The following is a 24,237-nucleotide window of genomic DNA, read 5'->3' as shown; positions in this document are numbered from 1 at the left end:
TGGACATCCCTTGTATGTGATGGTTTTCTTCCCCTCGCTGCTCTCAGAATTTTCTCTTTATCTTTGACATTTCACATTTAAGTAGTATGTGTCTTTAAACTGGTCTATTCCAATTTGTTCTAATTTGGGTACGCTACGCTTATTGAACATTTAAGTTCATTTCTTTCCTGAGAGTGTGGAAATATTCAGCTATTATTTCCTCAGATACTCTTTTTGCTCCCTTTTCCTTTTCTTCTCCTTCTGGAACTTTCGTGACACTTTTTGTTTTCATTCAACTTCCTGAGCCCCTGCTCAATTTTTTTCATTCTTTTCTCTCTTCTTTTCCTTCTTCAATTTCATCTGTTCTGTTTTCTGTATCACTTGCTCTTCTATCATTTTGAGTCTGTGGTTGTATGCTTCTAATGTGTTTTTTATCTCACCATCATGTCTTTCATTCCCATGAACTCTGTTATTTTCTATTCAGGTCTTCAAAGTTTTCTTTGTGCTTGCTCAGTGTCTTCTTTTTCTCTCTCTCTTTCCCCCTCCCCCTCCCCCAGCTGTCTGTTCTCTGAGTTTATTTGCTGTGTGTTCTTCTTTGTCCACTTCTGTTGTTGTCAGCAGCACCGGGAATCTGTGTTTCTTTTTGTTGCATCATCTTGCTACGTCAGCTCTCCATGTGTGCTGTGCCATTCTTGGGCAGGCTGAACTTTCTTTCATGCTGGGGGGCTCTCTTTACGGGACGCACTCCTTGCACGTGGGACTCCCCTACGCGGGGGACACCCCTACATGGCATAGCATTCCTTGCACACATCAGCACTGTGCGTGGGCCAGCTCCACTGTCCTTTAGCTCTTTAGTCATACTGTCTTTCAGCTCATTAATTTGATTTATGATGGTGAGTTTACTTTAATGCTCAATTTCTCTCTTTTATAAAGATTTTTTGGCAAGATGTTGTGTGTTACTGCTGTTCTTTGATTCTTGGTTCAACCTGTTCTGGGTATTTAGAATTATCTCTGTTAGTTGCTCAAATCTGGGCCCTCTATCCAGTAATGGGTTGTAGACCTGCTTCCAAGGTCCTTGGGGAGGAACACTGTAAAGGTTGGAAAAAGCTGCTCTTACTTATTTACTTTTAATTTCCTCCCTTAACACTTCTTGGTTGGCCTCTCACTTAGTGGTCAGATTGTGTTGGCTGCAGCTGGAACTGGATTTCTTATGATACAGGATCCTACCTGGAGGCTAAGAGCATCATAATTCAAACTTTCTCAAAGGTTATTCTCTGACCATTCTTGGCAGCTCCTTGTCTTTTTCCATGTTGGAAATACTTCCACTCAGATCCATGTCCTCAACAACCAACAGTCCCAGTCAGTAGCGAGGGTAGTTGGGAGGGTCAGATCTCTTTAGTCTTGTGCACGCTTCCACGGCAAAAAATGGTGCAGCCCTTCAAAGTCTGGAAAGGCTCATGGGACACAGCAGACCAAATCTGTGGGCCAAAATCTGAGTCAGCCCTAAGCTGCCTTTCTCTCTCTTTCCCAGTTCCCGGGGAGGTGGATCCCTGTAGCCCCTTCGTCTATAGCTGCTGGCCTGAGGCCTACGAATTCAAATTTGGGGTCAGGGACAGTGCTGGCAGCTGCACTTGCAGCTTTAACTCACAATTTTGCCATTGAGATTCTTTTCCTTTGCCACTCTTTTCTTAGTGTCTAGCCTTTCTCTGGTATCCAAAACCCTAGAACATGTTTTCCAGGCCATTTCTTCATTCCTTCTTACTATTTTTCTAGAAGAGGAGAAAGTCTCGAATCTTTCTCTTCTACCATCTTCCTGGAAGTCTTCCTGTCCTATAAGTTTTGATATGTTGTGTTCTTATTTTCTTTCCTCTCAAGATATATACTGAATTCTATTGAAATTTCTTCTTTGACCCACTGATTATTTAAGAATGTGTTGCTTAATCTCCATATATTTATGAATTTTCCCTTTTTCTGTCCTTTATTTATTTCCAGCTTCATTCTGTTATGATCAGAAAAAGTATTTTGTATAATTTCAAACTTTTAAAATTTGAGACCTGTCTTGTGACCCAATGTATGGTCTATCCTGGGGAAGAATCTGTGAGTGCTTGAAAAGAATATAAATATAAGCTATTTTGCAGTGTAATGCTTTATAAATGTCTGTTAGGTCTAGTTCATTTATCTTATTATTCAGGTTCTCTGTTTCTTTCTTTATCCTCTGACCAAGTGTCCTATCCAGTGCTGGAGTGGTGTATTGAAGTCTCCAAATATTATTATTATTTTTTAAAAATTTCTCCCCAACCCCTTGTTGTTTTTCGCTTGATATGTTTGTTTGTCTTCCTTGTTTTTTTAGGAGGCACCAAGAGCCGAACCCAGGATGTCTGATGTGGGAGGGAGGTGCCTAATCACTTGAGCCATCGCCACTCTCTGCTTTGTTGTGTCTCTCATCATGTTTTTCTGCCCAGCGTCTCGCTTCATCTTGCTGCATCATCTCTTCGCACCTGCCTGTCATGTCGGTTTGCTGTCTTCTTTTGGAGGCACGGGAACCTCTGTTCCCTACTTTGTTGTATCTCTCATTATGTTTTTTTCCTTCTTGTGTCTCTTGTTGTGTCAGCTTGCCATGCCTGCCTGTCACACCAACTAACTGTCTTCTTTAGGAGACACTGGGATCCGAACCAGCAATCTCCCATGTGGCAGGTGGGAGCCCACTTGCCCAATCCACATCCACTTCCCTCCAAATATTATCATAGAGACATCTGTTTCTTACCTCAGTTTTGCTAATGTGTGCCTTATTTATCTTGGGATACCCTGCTTAGGTGTGTAAATATTTAGTATAGTTATTTCTTATTGGTAAATTGCCCCTTTTATTAATATATAATGACCTTTCTTCATCACTTGTAACAGTTTTGCATTTTAAATCTGTTTTATCCAATATTAATACCACTACTCTAGCTCTTATTTGTTACTGTTCAAATTCAATTCCCTGAGACCTGTTCCTTTTTTTCCATTCTCTTTCTGTTCTCCTGTCTTTTCCAGTTTAAATGTTTTGTCCTTGAAATCACTAATTCTGTCTTTGAGCAGTTCAACTCTGCTGTTATATGCGTCTACTGTATTTTTAATCTCATTCATCATGTTTTTCATTCACATAAGCTGTTTTTGCTTTTCTTTGCAGGCTTTGACATTGTTCTTCTACTTACTCATTGTCTTCTTAATATCCTTCATCTCTTTAGTCATATTTTCCTTCAATTCTTTAAATTGATTTAGTAGATTTGTGTGATTATCATTGACTAGTTGTCTTAAATTCTGTATCTCAACAGGATATTTGGTTTGTTCCTTTGACTGGGCCATGTCTTCCTGTTTCCTAGTATGGTTTGTAATTTTTTGCGGATGTCTAGGCACCTGAATATGGTGGTGAATTTATTTTGATGGTCAGTTTCTCCCTTGCATAATGCTTTTTTTAAAAACTGCTCTCTATGGTTTTTGGTTCAACATATTCTAACTCTTTAAAATTTCCCTGCTTAAGTTATCAAAATTTGGCCAAGGACTCACTAATGGAACACAGATTATCTCCCAGGAGTGGGACTAAAGAGAGGCCTAAAAGCAGTTTTTTCCTTGCAATTTCTTTGACAGCCATAAGATAATGATGTTCAGTGACTCTTTCCACTAAAGTGTTTCTTTCAACCTCCACTTTCCAGTGTTTCTGGTCTGGCCAGAGCCAAGATTCAAACAGGCTCTGCAGGCTGAATTCACTGAAGATAAGCCCTCCTACTCACCGTCTCTCTTCCCTTCTAACAGCTGACGGGAAAAAGGATGTCTGTTACCATCTCATTCAGCTGCAGTGAGCCAGCGGTTTTATCCAGGCTTAAAGCCTCGCAGGTGGGGAATGCAAGCCCCTCCTGGCCACCGTGGGGGTTTAGTAACTCACACTTGTTTTTTTCTGGTTCTTTTTCTCTCTGTCCCTTTCCCTCCTGGGAGTTGTACAGCACTGTCATGGTCTGCTGGCCCCCAAAGCAGGTCCCTCAGACAACTTTTGGCCCTTTCTCCATTGTTTTTGTGAGAGAATTGAGCCCTGCCTGCCTCCTCTGATGCCACCTTCCCAGAACTCCCCAAAAGCAGTATTTTTCTTTTGTCATTTTGGTCATTTTAAATACCCAGAGCTAGAATTCCGTTTACTACAACACTTATCAAATCGAACTAACAAATTTCCTAATTTTTTTATGTTTATGCATTTTTATTAAAGAATTGTTTTTATATAAAAATAATGCAGAAAGTACAGTGTGCTTTCTCCCCAACACCACCCACACATATAGTTTTCCCTGTTATTAACACTGCATTAGTTGTGGTACTTCAGTTTTAATTGATGGAACAATGTTTTACAATTATTCTATAAACTGTAGTCCATAGTTTACGTCAAAGTTCACTGTGTTGTACAGTTCTATGTTTTTTTGAAATTTTTATTCTCTTTACATATATACAACCTAAAATTTCCCATTTTAACCACTTTCAAATATATACAGTTCAGCAGCGTTAATTATATTCAGTGTTCTTACCATCCCTTACCAAAACTTTTTCATCATCCTGAATAGACGATTTCTACTAATTAAGCCAAAGTATTCTTTTTTTTTTTAACAGTAATCTTGTTTAAGGCATATTTCATACCTGCTATTAGGTTGAACCATGTGAAACTGGCATTTTTTTTCAAAAATAGTAGAATATTGGCAGCTTCATATTGTACACATGTAGAATTACCTTAAAGGTATTTAGTAAAATTCCTAGGTGTGTAATTCTATTTTAACAGTATTAAAGTACTTTATCCTTTCTTAACAAATGATAATTTAATCTTTGTCTTTTTTTTTTTCGGTGATTATTTTCTAAGATATATAAACAGCTTGAATGAAAGGACCATGATAAGTAGAACAGTAACAATGTCTGTTTAGTTGTGTATTTAGTTGTTGTTATTGTTGTTGTTGTTGCTTTGGTACCAGGGGCTAGGGATTAAACCTGGGACCTCATATGTGGAAAGCCGGTGCTTAAGCACTGAGCCACATCACCTTCCCTGAGTTGGTTTTTTCATATGTTTTGCATGTTGTGGTTTTTTTTGGTTTTTTTATTAAGGTTTATTTATTTATTACCCCCTCCCCTGCCTCGTTGACTGCTTTCTGTGTCCATTCGCTGTTTGTTCTTCTGCTCCTGCTTGTCTTCTCTTTAGGCGGCACCAGGAACCTATCCTGGGATCATCCATAGTAGAAGAGAGGTGCTCAATCTCTTGTGCCACCTCAGCTCCCTGGTCTGCTGCATCTCTTATTGTCTCTCCTCTTTGTCTCTTTTTGTTGTGTCATCTTACTGCACCAGCTTTCCACTCCGGCCAGCCCTCCTGCACAAGCCAGCTTGCCAGGAGGCCCCAAGATTGAACCCTCAACATCCCATATAAAAGATGGGAGCCCCATTGTTTTAGCTATATCCACTTCCCTGTTTGGTTTTTTATTGTTGTTTTTTTTCAGAAGGCACCAACAATTGAACCTCAAGACCTTCTATGTAGGAGGCAAACACTCATTCACCTTAGCCACATCCACTCCTTCATTGTGATTTTTTTCAAACTGCATCTAGGCTTCAGGCAGCTTTCTTTTGTAATGGTATATTAGCTCCTACTGGTCATCCTTGGTCTAAACATGTTTTGTCCATCCTTTTGTCTTGTTCACACAGACTGCTTTTGGTATATCAAAGGACAGTGATGTAATATTTATAAAAGGATATTCAATAGCTGTAATAGTAATAGCTGACATTTGCTGAAGATTTATTATGTCAGGTGCTTTCCAAGACTTCACCTTTATTAACTTGTTTCATCCTCATAATTATCCTACCAAATAGGTACTGTTATCTTCATTTTATAGATAAAGGACCAAGATAGAATAATTAAGCAACTTATCCAGAATCGGCTGGTAAATGGCAGGGCAGAATGATAGCTGATTACTTGGACATGAGTCTTTGTATTTACATTTAGGAACTTCATCAATTCCATTGTTTGACATGGAAATTTTCATTTGAGTAATTTTTAAATAAATATTCAACGTTGTTATATCTTATCTTTTATAATTTCTTTCAAATAAGTAAATAAATTCTCTTCCTTTTTTTTTTTTTTTTGTTTATAGGAAGGACAATCTGAAATTTTATATACATTTTGGAATTCAGTTACTCAGGCCCTTTCTTCTCAATTTCAGATGGCAACAAATTGTAAGTATACTATTTATTTTGCAATTTCATTTCAAAGTTTTTCAGTTACTTTTAAAATTTGATGGGAAGCTGGCCTGATGGACAAGCACAGCGAGATGATGCAACAAGATGATGCAACAAGGAGACACAAAGAGGAAAGACAATGAGAGACACAACAAAGCAGGGAGCTGAGGTGCCCTGAGCAGTTGGGTGCCTCTCTTCCACATGGCTGGTCCCAAGTTCGGTTCCTGGTGCCTCCTAAAGAGAAGATGAGCATACAGTGAATGGACACAGAGAGCAGACAGTGAGCGCAAATAACGAGGGGTGGGGGAATAAATAAATAAATCTTTTTTTTTTTAATTTGATGATAAGAATCTTTGCTCTGTTGGTTTACAAAGCATATATTATTGTTATTTTTAAAGTCCAGGCTAGTTTCAGTTCTTTGATATGTTTAATCTAGAATGTCTTAGATATACAATCAGTTTTGTAAGAAGTAAACCAATTATTTACATTTTTTATAATTAGAATTTAGATTAAAAGTAACCAGCAGAATAAGTTAATCTTTCTTAATTCAACTACAGAAGAACTCTGCCTTAATTTTTCCTATATGTGGTGTAAAGCAGTTGGTGTTGAAGAATTTAATATTTCTAGAATTTTTTAAAATCCATAATAAAAATTAAAATACATAGACTTTGTAGCCTTTTTCCATATTGATATAAATGAAGATTTGGTAAATGAACACATGAAATATTTGCTCTATGGATTAGAAGTTGCTTATCCAAATATCCATAAAAGTTTTATCTGATTTTGTTTTTTTTCATGAAATGATGCAACCAGGATAGTTCTAAATAAGGAATATACAAACCAGCAAATAGGAGTATGACTGTCTAATTATTGAATATAAGAATATTGAATGTACTTAGGCTTTTTAAAAGACTTTTAAGCATTTGTGTGTAGCTACATGTTGATTCACAAGCGTTTACTAAAAGTACCTGCTATATTTTTTGCATTGAATACCTACCACAGGGCCTACCTCTTTATTTCTACTTCTAAAGAAGTAAGCAGCAAGGCAGTGACCACAAAGGAGGACTTCCTTCATGTGTGGACAAAGAAATCTTCTACCACTGGATTCCCTGTGTTACACAGCTCCATGTTTTGTACAATCCATTCAAAGTGTATACTTAGTGGCTCTCATTTTCATCAGAGTTGTGCTGTCCTCATCTCAGTCAATTTTAGAACGTTTTCATTGCTCCAAAAGGCAAATCCCATAACCCCTTATACCTCCCTATAGTTGTCTTTTATAATTGATATAATATCTTCTTTGCCATTGACACAAAAAGATTATGATTGTTAATTATCATTCATAAATCACATTAGCTGTAATTTTCCCTTGTAAGAGAACATTCTTATATGTATACTCTTAACCATAATCTTCATACACCACCAAGATCAGTTATACATAGCCTAGATTATTCTCTAGTTTCCTTTCAGTTGACATTTATATCCGCATACTACCCCTTTCAGCCACAATCTCATTTATAAATCAGCAGCATTAGTTATATTACCATCAACTCTATTCATTTCCACATTTTTACAATAAACCTTATTAAAAATTCTACATATATTGAGCATCAGCTCCCATTCTGAACACATAATCTATTTCCTAGAAACCTGTTCTCTAAAGTTTACCTCTGTGAGTTTACTCATTGTATTTAGTTTGTATTAGTGAGACCATATATTTGTTCTTTTGTGTCTGGCTTATTTCACTTAACATAATATCTGCAAGGTTCATCCATGTTGTCATATGCATCCAATTTCATTTCTTCTTACAGCTGAATAATATTCCATTGTATGTATATACCATATTTTGTTTTGCTATTCCTCAATTGATGGACACTTCAGCTGGTTCCATATTTTAGCAATTGTGAATAATGCTGCTATGAAGTTTGGTGTGCAAATGTCATTTTGCATCCTTTCTTTTAGTTCTTCTGAATATATTTCTAGTAATGGGATTGTTAGATCATATGGCAGGTCTACATTCAGCTTCTTGAGGTACTGCCAAACTGTCTTCCACAGAGGCTGCACCATTCTACATTGCTACAAACAGGAAAGAGTGTTCCTATTTCTCCATATCTTTTTCAGCACTTACAGTTTTCTGTTTTGTTTTGTTTTGTTTGCTGATAATGATAACTATTCCATAAGGTATGAAATAGTATCTCATTATAGTTTTGATCTTCATTTCCCTAATGGCTAATGATGGTAAATATTTTTGTGTACTTTTTGGCCATTTGTATTTCCTCTTTGGAAAAATGTCTATTCAAGTCTTTTGCCCATTTTTAAATTGGATAGTTTGTCTTTTATCTTTTAGTTGTATAATATTTTTATATAACATGGAGACCAAACCCTTGCTAGATATATAGTTTCCAGATATTTTCGTCCATTGAGTAGGCTGCGTTATTACTTTCTTGAAAAGTCTTTTGAGAAACAAAGTGTTTAATTTTGACGATGTCCCATTTATCTATTTTTCTTTCATTGCTCGTGCTTTGAATGTAAAGTTTAAGAAACTACCATCTACCACAAGATCTTGAAGATGTTTCCCTAGATTTCTTCTAGGAGTTTTATGGTTCTAGTGTTTGTATTTCGGTCTTTGATCCATTCTGACATAATTTTTGTATGAGGTATGAGATAGGGTCCTCTTTCTTTCTTTTGGATATGATAATCCAGTTCTCCCAACACCGTTTATTGAATAGACTTTCCCAGCCCAACTGGATGGGCTTAACACTTGACCATAGATGTGAGGATCTATTTCTGAGTTCTTAATTTGGTTCCATTGGTCAATCTATCTACCGTTATGCCAGTATGATGCTGTTTCCACTACTGTAGCCAATGCAATGGATGAGTTTAAAAATACATTAGATGCATTTAACAGCATATTTGAATTGATTGAGAACAGAATTAGTGAAATTGTGGACAGAAGATCTGAACTTGAAGGACAGGAAAACAGATAGAGGAAAGAATGGAAAAATGAAACAGGGTCTCCTATAATTGAATGATATCGTAATATGCACAAACATACCCATTATTGGTGTCCCAGAAGGAGAATTAAATGGAAAATGATCAGAAAGAATATTTGAGGAAATTATGACTGAAAATGTCCCAGTGCTTATAAAAGACATAAACATTAATATCCAAGGAGGACAATGCACCCCAAACACAATAAATCCAAATAGACCTACTCTGAGACACCTACTATTTAGAATGACAAATACCAGAGATAAAGAAGAATTCTGAATGCAGCAAGAGTAAAGCAATGTATCACATACAGGGGACCCTCCAAATCACCAACTGTCAATCTCTTATCAGAAATCATGGAGGTGAGAAAGAGTGGTAAGGTGTATTTAAGGTACTGAAAGAGAATAACTGCTAACCAAGAATTCTGTATCTGGCAAAACTGTCCTTCAAAAATGAGGTGGAGTTTAAAGTTTTCACAGACAAACAAAAACTGTGAAAATTTGTTACCAAAAGACCCAATTTACAACAGATACTAAAGGAAATGCTACAGTTTGAAAGGAACAAACAAGGGCAAGAGACTTGGAGAAGAGTGTAGAAATGAAGATTATTCATAAGAGTCACTTAAGGGGTAAAAAGACAAGCACTAATAAGATATTAAAACAACAGAAAGCCAAAGGCTAAAATAGATAAAGTAAGTAATGCCTTTAAAGAAATAACACTGAATACTAATGGATTGAATTTTCCAATCGAAAGACATAGACTGATAGAAAGGTTAAAAAAAAAAAATAAGAGCCATCTATATATTGTCTACCTGAGACTTACCTCAGAAGTAAGGACACAGCCAGGTTGAAAGTGAAAGGTTAGAAAACGGTATTCCAGGCAAATAGTAATCAAAAACATCTAAAGTAGCAGTGCTAATATTGGATAAAGTAGATTTTAAATGCAAAACTGTTATGAGAGATAAAGGTCATTATATATTAATTAAAGGGGCAATTCACCAAGAAGAAATAACTCTAATGTTTATGCACCTAACTGGGTGGCCCAAGATACATGAGCCACACTCTGGCAAAACTGAAGAGAGAAATAGACTCCTGTACAATAATGATGTCATACACCACTCTCAGTATTGGCTAGAACATCTGGACAGAGGATAAAATAAGGAAACAGAGAGCTTGAATAATAATATGAGGGATGTTGATCTGTAGTTTTATTGTAATGTCTTTTTCTGGGTGTGGTATCAGGATAATTCTGACCTCAGGGAATAAGCTGGGAAGTATTCTCTTACACAGTTTCCTAGAAGAGTTTGCATGCAGTTTGTATTATTTATTTCTTAAATGTTTGGGAGAATTTACCAGGAAGCTCATCTGAGCCAGTAAATTCTTTGTATGAATATTTTTAATTACAAATTCCAATTTTTTTCTACATGTGGGGCAATATAGTTTATTTCTTCTTGAGCTTTGATAGTCTATGTTTTTTCCAAAGAACTTTTCATTTCAATTGAAGTTTTTTGAATTATTGGCATAAAGTTGTTTATAATGCATCCTAATTATCCTTTGAGTATCTGTAGGATTTGAAATGTCTGTCTGTTATTCCTGATATTATTTTTTGTCTCTTTTTTTCTGATTACTATGTCTAGAATTTCTTAATTTTATTGTTCTCCCCCAAAACCAGCATTTTCTTTTAATGATTTTCTCTGTTTTTCTATTTTTAATTTCAATGGTTTCTTCTCATTTTGTAATTTCCTTTCTTTTTTATTTGGATTTGATTTGCACTGTTTCTTGTTTCTTAAGGTAAATGTTAGGTTATTGATTTAAATCTTTACTAAAATGTTTAGTGCTATAACTTTCTTTATAAGCAGTACTTCAGTTATATTCCGCAAATCAAGTTATTATTCCAAATATAAACAGAATTAAGAACAGTGACTTGAACATCTATATACCTATACATTTGATTCAATCATTTTGGCCAGTTTTCCAACAAAATGAGCAGTTTTAGAGTCTGATATATTATTGTATGAAACTTAAAATTTATAAGCTTATTTTAGGATATAGTGGTGAAATGATTCCAATGTAATGTTATATAAATACAGCTTTTCAATTGCTGCTTCTTCCCTGTGTGAAAGTAATGAGTTTGAATGAAACAGTTGTCGGTATGAAGTTCTTTCTATTTTAATATTAACTCTTCACATTGTAGCCCAATTATGTTTAAATGAATATATTTACTAGCATAAAATCAGTAACAAAATACAAAGATGTATATCTACCTATATGTGTAAATACAGTTGCAAAGTTCATTAAAATAGTTTTTAGACTATAAAAGCAAATGAGAAAGCTCAAGGTTATTGCCAGGTATCTACTGAAGATAACTAAAAAATGTGCTCTATCAACTAAAAATCTTTTGAATGTTATAGTCAGTATTGTGTTTTCATATTAATGGTAAATTCAATTTGTATTTTGAATATTTCTTCTCTTCACATGTGTGAAAAGTTCAGACACACCAAAAGTAACCTTTAGCATACTCGAAAATTTTTCAAACCCGTGACTGTTGCACCTCCCAATATTGTTTACTATAGATTGGTTTAGCACATTTTTATTACAAATTATTTAGGTTCCATCTCAATGAACCAGAAAAATATTAAAGGGAATGGGACTGGGATGGAAAGCGATTAATGTCCTTTTCCACTAATTCTAATATCTATGTGAATTCTGGTTTTGTGTTGGTTGATTGAATTTTCTTCTTATCATGGATTATTTTTTCCTACTTCTTTGCATGCCTGATAATTTTTGACTAGATAAAGATATCTTACATTGTGAATTTTACCTTGTTTGGTCTTGTAAATATTCTTGTTCTTAGATACTGTCAAGGTACTTAGAAACAGTTTGACCCTTTTGGGTCTTACTTTTAAGATTTGCTAGCAAAAGGTGTTAATAGGGTTGGTCTAAGGGAACTCTATATTAATGTATGATTTTTCTGTAAACCTGCAACTTCTCTAATAAAAACAAAGATCTGCTAGCAAAACTAGAACAATGTTTCGTCTAAAGCTAATTATTTCCCATTACTGAGGTTAGACTCTTCTAAGTGCCCTACCAAATACCAATTTGGATGGGAGCAGTCATACCTTTCTCTTTTTTATCTCAGATTTCCCCTTCTGTTCTGTGTTTCTTCCTCTCCAATAGCAAAACTAGAGAGGACCTCTTTAGTTACTATTCATTCTCTCTTCCTTTTGTCCATACTCCTCAAGTGTAGTGTATGTTTGTTTGTTTTAAAGATTTATTTTACTTATTCTCCCTCTCCCCATTGTTTGCACTCACTGTCTACTCTCTGTCCATTCACTTTGTGCTCTCTGTGTCTGCTTGTCTTTAGGAAGCACCAGGAACTGAACCTGGGACCTCCCATGAGGGAGAGAGGCACTCAATCACTTGAGTCACTTCAGCTCCCTTGTTTGTTGTGTCTCATTTCTTTCCTCTTTGTGTCTCTGTGTTGCGTCATCTTGCTTCATCAGCTCACCATGCCTGCCTGTTGTGCCAGCTTGCCTTCTCCAGTTGGCTCTGGGAACGAAATCCAGGAACTCCAACATGGTAGGCAGGAGCTCCTTCACTTGAGCCACATCCACTTCCCTCAAATACTGGTTTCAAAGTGATGGGGTGGAAGTAGGGAATAGGGAATTAAGACTCAAGATGTACAGAGTTTCTTTTTGGTACAATGGAAAAGTTTGGTAATGAAAGGATGTTGATGGTATCATTGTAAATAACACCACTGAATTATATATTTTAATATAGTTAAAACAGAAATCTTAGGTTATTCATATATTACTTGAATAAAATGGACTGTTGTTAATAGTAGTTATAAATATGTGCTTTCATCATTTGTAATAAATATGCCACACCAATGTAAGGTGTTAATAATAGGGTTATTTATGGGAATCCTGTATTTTATGTATAATTGCTCTGTAAACTTAACTATTTATCTAATGAAAATATTAAATAAATAAAATAAATACAAACTCAAACTCAAAAAACAAATTGGAGCAGAAATAAAATATAAAACAGACCATTTTAAAACTTAGAGAATCCTGTTTAAAATACAAGTTTTGAATAGATATTCTGATTAAAAACTAAAAAGCTATGTTTTGAATGGAAAATCTGGTAAAAATCTAAAAATCTTCCTAGGGCCCATAGACAGATATTCAGACAAGTATCCCATTCTAATATTATATACCTGTATCTATATATTTATATGTGTAGATATAAATAGACTTATCTTCCTTTAAGGCTCAACCTATACTCAAATGCAGTTGTGAAAATGACAAAACCTGAAGAAATCATTTGTAATAGTAGCTACTTAAAGTTATGGAATCCAGTACCAACTGGGTATGCATTCTGTATCACAATCCTTTTACTTGATTCATGTCACCCCTTTTAGCATATCAAGCCACTTATGATATGAAGGTGGTCACCCTCCCTACCTCACACACACAAAAATAAAGGTAGCCAGAAAAAAATTCTTTCAACTTCTCATCCTCACTTCCCCCTATAAATGTTAAAACAAGCAGCTGAGTTCATGATTGTTATATAGCAATAGGTAACTAATACAGTTTTGAAGTACAAAGTATTTTTTAAGACATACCAAAATGGGAGGAAGAGATGAGATGTGGAGGGGTTTTCAGGACTTGGAGTTGTCCTGGGTGGCGCTTCAGGGACAATTACCGGACATTGTAGATCCTCCCATGGCCCACTGGATGGAACATGGGAGAGTATGGGCTATGATGTGGACCATTGACCATGAGGTGCAACGATGCCCAGAGATATACTTACCAAATGCAATGGATTTGTCATGATGATGGGAGAGAGTGTTGCTGTGGGGGGAGTGGTGGGGTGGGGGCGGTGGGGTTGAATGGGACCTCATATTTTTTTAATGTAAAATTTTTAAAAAATGAATTAAAAATTAAAAAAAAAAAAAAAGACATACCAAAATCAGTACCTTAATGGCTTCCTTTACTTTCATAGTCCTGAGTGATTTAGGCAGACAGCCTGACAGTTTATTAGGAACTGGTGCAGTTGGGAAGAAGAATGAGCTAAAAGTATGTAGCAACCTGCTTACAAAGAAGTGACCTAACCATCTACAGAGGCTGACTCCCTCAGGCTCCAAGGTTTCCAGAGAGTATGGCAAGTTATTTTGTAATGTGAGCAGTATTCCCTACCAGGATAATCTACATCAAGTCCTTTGTATTTGTTTTTTTGTTTGTTTGTTTGTCTAGATCACTTTTCCCAGATTTCCAGATGGGTCATATTCTTTACTTCATTCAGATAGGTTCTCCCTGTCCACATCACTATCTGTTCTCTAATCTTATTTTGTTTTTCTTCAAAGTGTTTAGCATTGACTGACATTCTGTTACATATTGATTTGTTTTTCTTCTTCACTAGAGTATAAGCTCCATGAGGGTAGGAACTTTGTCTGTTTTGTTCACTACCATATATCCAGTATTTATGATAGTACCTGGCTTGTAGTAAATGGCCATTAAATACTTGTTGAATGAATTAAATCTTTCTAAGTAGATTGGACACTGCTTAGTATTCGGCCTTCTGAAGGTTGATGGGAGTTTTAAAGAACATTACCCACTCTTGGCCTGACCTCAGCCAGTGGCCTAACGGTAAGGTATTCAAACGTTCGGCTGAGAAATGCCGGAGCAGAAGCATACATACAGGCCAAGATGTAGGCCCAACGAGTCAAGACTAAGAAGAAGATGGATAGGTGGAACAAAGTAACAGATAGCTATGGTTGCTGTGGTCTGGGACAAAACACATTAAGTATGTCTTCCATAGCATCATATCAAGTTTCTAGGGAAGGAGGCAGCTAAAACTAGACTATTAGAGTCTGCAAAGATCGTTTAATTCCAGACGTAGACCTCTCTTCATTCATTTTTTAGTTCATTTTTCCATTCAATCATTCAGTGCCTAGTGTTGTTCCAGACAAAGAAAGGAATAAGTCAAAAAAAATCCCTGCTTTCATTTCACTTACATTCTAAAGAAGGAAGATAGTCAACCCAAACTAATAAATAATTTCTGATAATATTAAGTCCTTTTAAGAATGCAAAACACTAATTTATGGTATTAGTTCTGAGGAAAACCTCCAGTTAAATATCTGTCCTTGATTTTTTTCCCCACCTCTGTTTCTTCAATTCATTGTAATAAGAACGTCTGTAGCTTCAAAATTTGTATGTTCAGACACATCCCAATCTTTGCAGTAAATTACACATAAAGATGAAAGGAGGTACGTAGTTTGTGATACTTTTCTCTCTTCAAGTCTTTTCTGTTCCAGTATCTTTACACCATTACCACTGTTTTGATTGTTTATAGTTTTATAAGTCTTGAAATCAGGTAATATTAGTTTTCCAACTTTTCTTTATTAAAGTTGTTCTGGCAGTTCTAGATCTTTGCATTTTCATACGAATTTTAGAATCATTTTGTCAATTTCTTAAAAAAAAAAAGAAAAGCCTGCATTGATTTTAATTGGGATTGCACTTAATATATAGATTAATTTTGGGGAAAATTTATATCTTAATAATATTGAGTTTTCTGACCTGTGAATGTGATATCGTCTCCATTTTTAGGTCTTTAATTTCTCCCAGCACTGTTTCACAGTTATCAGTTTACGAATCTTTCACATCTTTTGTTAGATTTATCTCCAAGCATTTTATTATAAATTGTATTATTTTTCTAAATTTCACTTTCTGATTGTTGATTGCCAGTATATAGAAATATAGTTAACTTTTGTGTATTGCTCTTATATCTTACAACATTGTTAAATTTACCTCTTAATTCTAGTAGCTTTTTTAGAGCTTCCATCAAATTATTTACATAGATGGCCATGTCATTTATGAATAAACAAGATTTCCTCTGTCCTTCCAATCTTTTTCTTTTGATTTTTTTTTTTTTAAAGATTTATTTATTTATTTAATTCTCCCCCTCCCCCGGTTGTCTGTTCTCTGTGTCTATTTGCTGCGTCTTGTTTCTTTGTCCGCTTCTGTTGTCGACAGCGGCACTGGAAGTGTGGGCGGCGCCATTCCTGGGCAGGCTGCACTTTTTTTCGCGCTGGGGTAGCTCTCTTTATGGGGCACACTCCTAGCGTGTGGGACTCCCCTGCACAGGGACACCCCTGCATGGCAGGGCACTCCTTGCACGCATCAGCACTGTGCATGGGCCAGCTCCACGGGTCAAGGAGGCCTGGGGTTTGAACCGTGGGCCTCCCATGTGGTAGGCGGACGCCCTATCCATTGGGCCAAGTCCACTTCCCTTCCTTCCAATCTTAATGTTTTTTCACTTGCTTATTTCCCTGGCTAGAACCTCCAGGACAATGTTGAATAGAAGTAGTGATGACAGACATCCTTGTCATGTTTCTGATTTTAGGATGAAAGGATTAAATCTTTCACTGTCAAATATCTTAACTGTAGGATTTTTGTAAATGCCTTTTATCTGGTTGAGGATGTTCCCTTCTATTCCTAGTTTGCTGAGAGTTTTTGTCAGGAGTGAATGTCGGATTTTGTCAAATAGTTTTTCTGCATCTGTTGAAATGATCACATGGTTTTTATTTGTTAATATGATGAATTATGTTATTTGATATTCAAATGTTAAAACCCACCTTGAACACTTCTGATAAATTCCTTTGGTCATGATCTGTTATCCTTTTTATATATTGTTGGGGTAGATTTGCTAAAATTTTGTTCAGAATTTTTGCATTTATATTCATTAGAGATATTGTTCTGTATATGTTTTCTTTTTTCTTTTGTTTCTGAAAAGTCTTTAATTTTGGTATTAGGGTAGTGCTGGCCTCATAGAATGTGTTGGGCATTATTTTTCCCTCTTTTCAATTTAATGGACAAGCTTGCTTAGAATTGGTTTTATTTCTTCCTTAAATTGTTTGGAAGAATTCACCACTGAATTCTTTTACACGGCGGAGGGGTGGGGGTGGGTTAAAATTTTAACTAAAATTTTCAGTTTCTTCAATAGTTACAGGGCTATTCACAATATCTTTCTTCCTGAAAGAACTTTGGTAGTTTGTCTCTTTCAAGGAATTTGTATATGTGTCAAATTTATTCACATAAAGTTCATGAATCTTTTATTTTCTTTTTATTTCCACAGAATATGTAATGAGACTACCTCTTTCATTCCCAATATGGCTAATTTGTTTCTTCTCTCTGTTTTCTTAATGTGTCTGGCTAGAAAACTTATCAATTTTATTCATTTTTTTTCAAAGAAACAGGTTTTTTTTCACTGTTTTCTGTGTCATCGATAATCTGCTCAAATCTTTATTATTTTCTTTCTTTTGTTTACTTTGGGTTTTATTTGTTTTCTTTTTCTCTGTTCTTAAAGTAGAAGCTGAGGTCACTGATTTTTTATCTATCTTCTCTTCTAATGCAGACATTTTTATAAATTTCCCCAAGTTCTTCTTTAGTGGCATCTGACAAATTTTGATATGTTGTGCTTTCGTTTTAATTCAGTTCAAAATACTTTCTAATTTTTCTTTTGATTATTTTTTTACCTAAGATTATTTAAAAGTATGTTCTTGAGTTTCCAAATATTTGGAAAATTTTCAGCTAACTTTCTGTTACTGATTTCTAATCTAAATCCATTTTGACTAGGAAACATGCTTTGTATGCTTAAAGCTTTTAATTGATTCAGATTTCTTTCTTGGTTCCAAATATTGTCTGTCTTGGTAAATTTTCCATGTGCACTCAAAAAGATGTATATTTTACTCTCTGGGGATTGACTATTATATAAATATCAATTTAATTAGATATTAGTGTTCAGGTCTTCTATATTTTTCTGATTTTCTACTTGTTCTATTAGTTTTTTTTTTTTTAAGATTTATTTATTTATTTCTCTCCCCTTCCCCCCACCCCCACCCCAGTTGTCTGTTCTCTGTGTCTATTTGCTGCATCTTCTTTCTTTGTCCACTTCTGTTGTTGTCAGCAGCATGTGAATCTGTGTTTCTTTTTGTTTTGTTGCATCATCTTGTGTCAGCTCTCCGGTGTGCGGCACCATTCCTGGGCAGGCTGCACTTTCTTTCGCGCTGAGCAGCTCTCCTTCAAGGCGCACTCCTTGCACCTGGGGCTCCCCTACGCAGGAGACACCCCTGTGTGGCATGGCACTCCTTGCACGCATCAGCACTGCGCATGGGCCAGCTCCACACGAGCCAAGGAAGCCAGAGGTTTGAACTGTGGACCTCCCATGTAGTGGACGGATGCCCTAACCACTGGGCCAAGTCCGCCGCTGTTCTATTAGTTATTGAAATAAGGAATTAAAATATTTTTGAGTATAGATTTGTCTTTTTTTAACATAGATCAAGTTCTGAAATATATGGTCCAGGGAAGTGGACTTGGCCCAGTGGATAGGGCGTCCATCTACCACATGGGAGGTCTGCGGTTCAAACCCTGGGCCTCCTTGACCTGTGTGGAGCTGGCCCATGTGCAGTGCTGATGAGCACAAGGAGTACCCTACCACATAGGGATAGGGGAGCCCAACGCAAAAGGAGTGCGCCCTGTAAGGAGAGCTCGGGCATGAAAGAAAGTGCAGCCTGCCCAAGAATGGTGCTGCACACACGGAGAGCTGACGGAGCAAGATAATACAACAAAAAGAAACACAGATTCCCAGTACCACTGATAAGTCAAAAGTGGTCATGGAGGAACACACAGCAAATGGACACAAAGCAGACAACTGGGGGGGAGGGAAGGGGAGAGAAATAAATAAATAAATCTTTAAAAAATAAAATAAAATATATGGTCCATACATCAAATACTATAGAAAAGAAAATTACTGTTACTAGTATTATCTTTAAAGGCCTTATTGTAACATCTTCAATTTGTCCTATAGTCTGAACTATTTTTGCCATCATCTTGATATTTATTCAAAAGAAACATTTTTTACTAGACTTTATTATATGCTTTTCTAATCCATGTTGTTGTTTTGCTTGGCAGCTTCTATGTTTTTGAAACAGGCATTTGAAGGAGAATACCCAAAATTATTACGTCTTTATAATGACTTATGGAAGCGTCTCCAACAATACAGTCAAAATATTCAAGGAAATTTTACTGCAAGTGGAACTACAGAACTCTTTGTTGATCTTCAGCACATGGAAGATGGTGCACAAGACATGTCCATACCAAAAAAACTGGATTATGAGTATGTTTATTTAATTGGATGAATTTTTATTGGCATGTTAAGGAATTTTGTCTTTTATTTTTATTAGAAATTAGAAATAAGCTAATCCTCTAAATTTTTGTCATGGTTGTTATTTATTTGTATACTTTAAAAGACTTTGCAACTCACTTAAGCTGAAGAAGTCAAGCATCACCCTTAGTTTAAGTGTCTGGTTCCTGATAGAGTCAGTTTTAAAGGCGATGAGCATATGAGGTTATTGTCTTTTAATTGGTGTTATGATATACCTGCAGTCACATCAGATATAATCATTATTGATCGGCCACTGGTGTAAATGTGACATAAAAGGAACTGCTGTGTTCAGGGACTATAAGGGAGACACATGTTTTATGCCGAGGAAGGTTCTCAATCAGTGTGTTATGAAGTAAACTGAGTATAGTCAAAATCCTATAGGTCACCAAATAAAATATAGTATTAGGCCATATTTAGGGGCCACATTCGAAACCCGTATACCACCTTAATAAGCCCAGCCCAACCAGATTTTCCTCCAAAATTGAAACAGTATTTTGGTATGTTTATTTGAACACCAGATCAGTTAGTTGGCTTACACACCTTACTATGACCTTTACGGAGTTTATTCTAATGAAATTGGGGACAGTTTCTTTTAAACAGAGGAATAATATGGAATGATAAATGTTTTAAAATGCACACTCTGACTTCTTTATGGACAACTAAAAGGGGAACCACAGAGGAGAGTGAACAGGAAATGGAAGCTATTTTTTAATCTAGAGAAGAGATAGTAATGGCTGAACTAAAATTATAGCAGATGAGATGGTGAAAACTGGTCAGATTTATTCAGTTTGTATTTGGGAGGGTGAACCAAAAGAACCTACCTATAGACTGAATGTGAGAGGAATCAATGATTATGCCTGGACAAGTTAGTAGAAGACTGTTGAGATTGGAAGACTGTTTTTGTTTTGTTTTGTGTGTATGTGTTTAGGGGGTAGTGTTGATTTGAGTTTTTTCTTTGAAACTATTGAATTGGAGATGCAAATAGAGTTGTTGAAGAGCATTTGGATATGAGCCAGAGCTAGAAATAAGTTTCAGGAGTCATCATCCTATTGATAATTTTTTATCCATGAGATTGAAGATTATATAGGGAACATGCGTCTAGGGAGAAGCGAGAACACTGGCCTACGACAGGAATGCTGGCATTTATATGTTTGGCAGAGTAGTAGCAGCCTGCAAAGAGACTGAGAAGGAAGAAAATGGTGAGTTAGGAGGAATGCTCATATATGAAACCTCAGAGAAGATAATTTAATTTGGAGGAGGAGTAGTCAGCTGTGTCACGTTCTACTGAGAGATTTAGGAAGATGAGTACTAAGAATTAAGCTCTTGATAAGATCCATGTTGTTGGAGCTCTATGTCTCCTTGCAAAAGCATTATTAGAATTAGATTAAAGCAAGAATAGGGAAGGAGGAAATAGAGACATTTCTTTTGAAAAGTTTTGATATGAAAAAGGAGTAAACTGAATTCTTTTTTTTCTTTTTTCCTTTTTTTTTTTTTCTTTTGAGATAAAAGGGGAATCACAGAGGATAGATGTAATTACAGGGGAGGAAAAACTAGAGAATTTGCCAAGTTGAGGAAGCTCAACTTGAGATTGAGTTTGAGATTGAGGTAGGTGGCTTTGGTTGTACTGGAGAGTATATTATATATGGTCACCTGGAGAGTGAAGGGCTGCAAAAGTGGAGTTTCAGATCTCTTGAATTTAGGTGGTTTGTAAAAATGTTTAATAAAGCAAATTTACTTTTTATATGCAATGCTTAGAGACCATTTATATAAGATTTTCTTGGTAAAAGCTTTAAAGGATGGGAATAAGAGAAAGGATGCTAATGAGAGCACCTTGAAATGGATGATTGTAGGTACAGAGGGATGTAAGATGTGGTAAGTTGCTGGAGGATGAGATTATAAAAGGATCACATAACAGTGAGCACAGTAAGGTCAATGAACAAGTTCTTTAGAGTAAAATCTAGTGTCCTACATCTTTGGAGATCATTCTGCCTACTGCAGGCCTTCCAAGCCCTTATCACTATCTGATGTCTTCCTGTTCATTGTTCATCCTTCTCCCTCCTTTGGAATGTGAGATCCCTTAGAGAAGGGATGGTGTCTGTAACTCCACTGCAGTGTTCTCAGCCCTCTTTCAGCTTTGCTTGGCACACAGTAGGCTGTTGGCGTTTGCTGAATGAATGCATGGATGTTGTAATGCCTGTGGAATGCCCAGAGGAAATGGGAACTTCTGACAAGTTTGAGGGGGCCTCCTAGAACCCACCCCCTAGCTGGGCTCAGGGCAGGTGGTGGACAGGCAGGCACACACCTGCAGGTAGAGCACCCCCTCCTGGATGCTGGGCTTGAAGCTTTGAAAGTTATAGGTTTCTGACCAGCTGTTTCTCTAGCCCCTCCTCTCCCTTTCTCCCACCCGCAGGTAGGGCTACCAAGACCCTCAGACCTTCAGTCTCTCCCTGTTTAAGGATCCAAAAGGGTGAAAGTTTGATGCACGGTGCCTGCCCTAGGGATGGCAAAGAGGTGGAGGAACCAGTCCAAGAGGTGGGGACTGCCTTGCCTTCACTGGGTTCAAAGCCAGTCCACCTAGGACTTCAAACAGTTAATTTCCTCAATCTGCAAAATGATAAGCTTCTGAGGGAAAACAATTAGCCCACTGAAAATTGTAATTGTCATCTCACTCCTGATTTTAATTTGGACTAATGAGGACTAATTGATTGGCTTCCTTCCCATCCTACTGCCCTGTAGCCCTGGGTGCTCACCTGCCAGAGGGCATTTAACCCTTAGCCACCTACCTTGCACCAGCAGCTGAGGATCAGTTCTTGGCTGATGCAGAACCCAGGGCTGAGCTGGGCAGGTGCTGACTCCAGGGAGGGAAGGAGGGCCTCCACTCCAGTCCACAGGGGAGTTGCCTCTTTACACAGCTCAGAGGCATTTATTGAATGAAATTGACTACTGTCTTGCACCTCTGTCTCTGGCTGTGCAGTCTCTGGGGACCCAGCTTCCAGAATTGTCTGTTCGCCTTCCTCGGGCCAGGCCACCTCTGCCTGGTCGTGTCCCCACTCCCACTGCCACCATATGGAGGGTCCATGGTTTTCTGTGGTTGAGAGAGGGCTTGAGCACCCACAATCTGTGAGGAACGGGGGGCATAGTAGGAAGTGATGGACATATAGTCTAGCCCCTCAACTCCTCTTAAACAAAGAACTTAAGGCCTAGAAAGGGAAGGGATTTGCTCAAGGCCACACAGAGGTCAGCGTTCGGGGAACCCACAGTCTTTCACATTCTTCTTATGCTTGCTAAATTGTCTGCCCTTTCATCTGTTGCTCAGAGTTTGCAGCCAGCATGATGCCCAGTAGATTCATGGATGCTAGAAAGATCACCTTCTGCTTAACCTCATTTTTAGTGGTAGAGTACTAGAAAAACCCAGTATAGCTTAAATATTGAGGATTGTACTGAACCTTTGTAACCCAGGTTAATAATTATATAGATGCCTTTATATTATAAAAATAGTAAAAGTTTAATATCTGAAGTTCCTGAAAAAGGTTGGATTTAGCCTAGACCCTGCTATTATGATGGTCACTCTAAACAGGTCTCATTCCTGTTTTTGATTATACAAAACTTAGCTTCTCCCTTGTGTATAACCACTCCACCCTCCTTTTGTTACCCATATGGAAAACCTTGTGACTGACTTCTATTCTGTACTTTCCTATCCCAGAATCTTGATCTCTGATAATGATTATAACTTTGTAAACCACCCTGGTTTGGTACCCACCCCACCATGTTCAACCCCTTAGTATTTATTAAGTAAGCAACCTGTTCCAGCCCCCCCCCCCAATTATTCATTAGCATCCCAATAGTATAAAATATTAGGATTTCTGTTGTTGGGGGAGGCTGATTTGAGATCCTGTGTCTCTGGTCTCCCACCAGCAAATAAATCCTCTTTTCTTCCCCGCCCCCCCCCCCAAAAAAAATCTAGTGTGCTATTGATACAGAAAGCCCACTGTGATTTGGTCCACCTCTTTTCTCTTTGACTTCATCTTGTACTGTTCTCCCATCACTTACTTGCTCCCCTGAAGCCACACTGCCTCTGTTTAGCAGACATAATCAGGCATATCCCACCGCAGGGCCTTTATACTGGCTAGTCTCTCAGTATGGAACATTCTTCTTGTGAATTCTACATAACTAGCTTCCTCTTTTATTTCAGGTTTTCAAGGTAAATCTTCCTCATCCTATCTAAAATTAGAAGGAAAACAGAAGACCCAACATATTCTGTCTTTCTTGCTTTTTCCCCCTAAGCATTTGTCATTCCCTATCATATTTCATATTTAACTCATTTTAAAGTGTTTATTTTTTTATCTGTCTTCCTAATTAGCATGTAAGCTTTATAAGGCCAGGAATGTTGATTTTTGTTTTTTTTCTTTAAAGATTTATTTTTTATTTATTTCTCTCCCCTTCCCCGCCTGATCCCCCCAGTTGTCTGCACTCTGTGTTCATTTGCTGTGCATTCTTCTGTGTCCGCTTGTATTCTTGTCAGCAGCACCAACAATCTGTGTCTCCTTTTTTGTTGTGTCCATCTTGCTGTGTCACCTCTCTGTGTGTGCAGCACCACCCCAGGCAGGCTGCACTTTTTTTTCCCCCTGTGTTGGGTGGCTCTCCTTATAGGGCACACTCCTTGCGCGTGTGCAAGGGGGACACCCCTGAGTGGCACGGCACTCCCTGCACACATGAACACCGCGCTTGGGCCAGCTCATCACACGGGTCAGGAGGCCCTGGGTTTGAACCTTGGACCTCCCATGTGGTAGGCGGATGCTCTGTCTGTTGAGCA

At 37.2% G+C, this 24,237-nt stretch overlaps 1 protein-coding gene across 1 annotated transcript in view; it reads left to right on the top strand.

Annotated features, from left to right (window-relative positions):
* The window catches only part of COG5 (component of oligomeric golgi complex 5), a 488,722-nt gene that overhangs the window by 370,699 nt on the left and 93,786 nt on the right, over positions 1–24,237 (top strand). The window contains exons 11-12 of the mRNA XM_058296542.1: positions 6,126–6,207; positions 19,172–19,376. Of these exons, the coding sequence (XP_058152525.1) occupies positions 6,126–6,207; positions 19,172–19,376 (287 nt within the window). The remainder of the gene's footprint in view (positions 1–6,125; positions 6,208–19,171; positions 19,377–24,237) is intronic.

This window comes from Dasypus novemcinctus, chromosome 5, assembly GCF_030445035.2.
Source record: "Dasypus novemcinctus isolate mDasNov1 chromosome 5, mDasNov1.1.hap2, whole genome shotgun sequence".
NCBI lineage: Eukaryota > Metazoa > Chordata > Mammalia > Cingulata > Dasypodidae > Dasypus > Dasypus novemcinctus.
The sequence above is the reverse complement of the archived record's forward strand: the minus strand, read 5'-3'. Positions and strand labels throughout refer to the sequence as shown.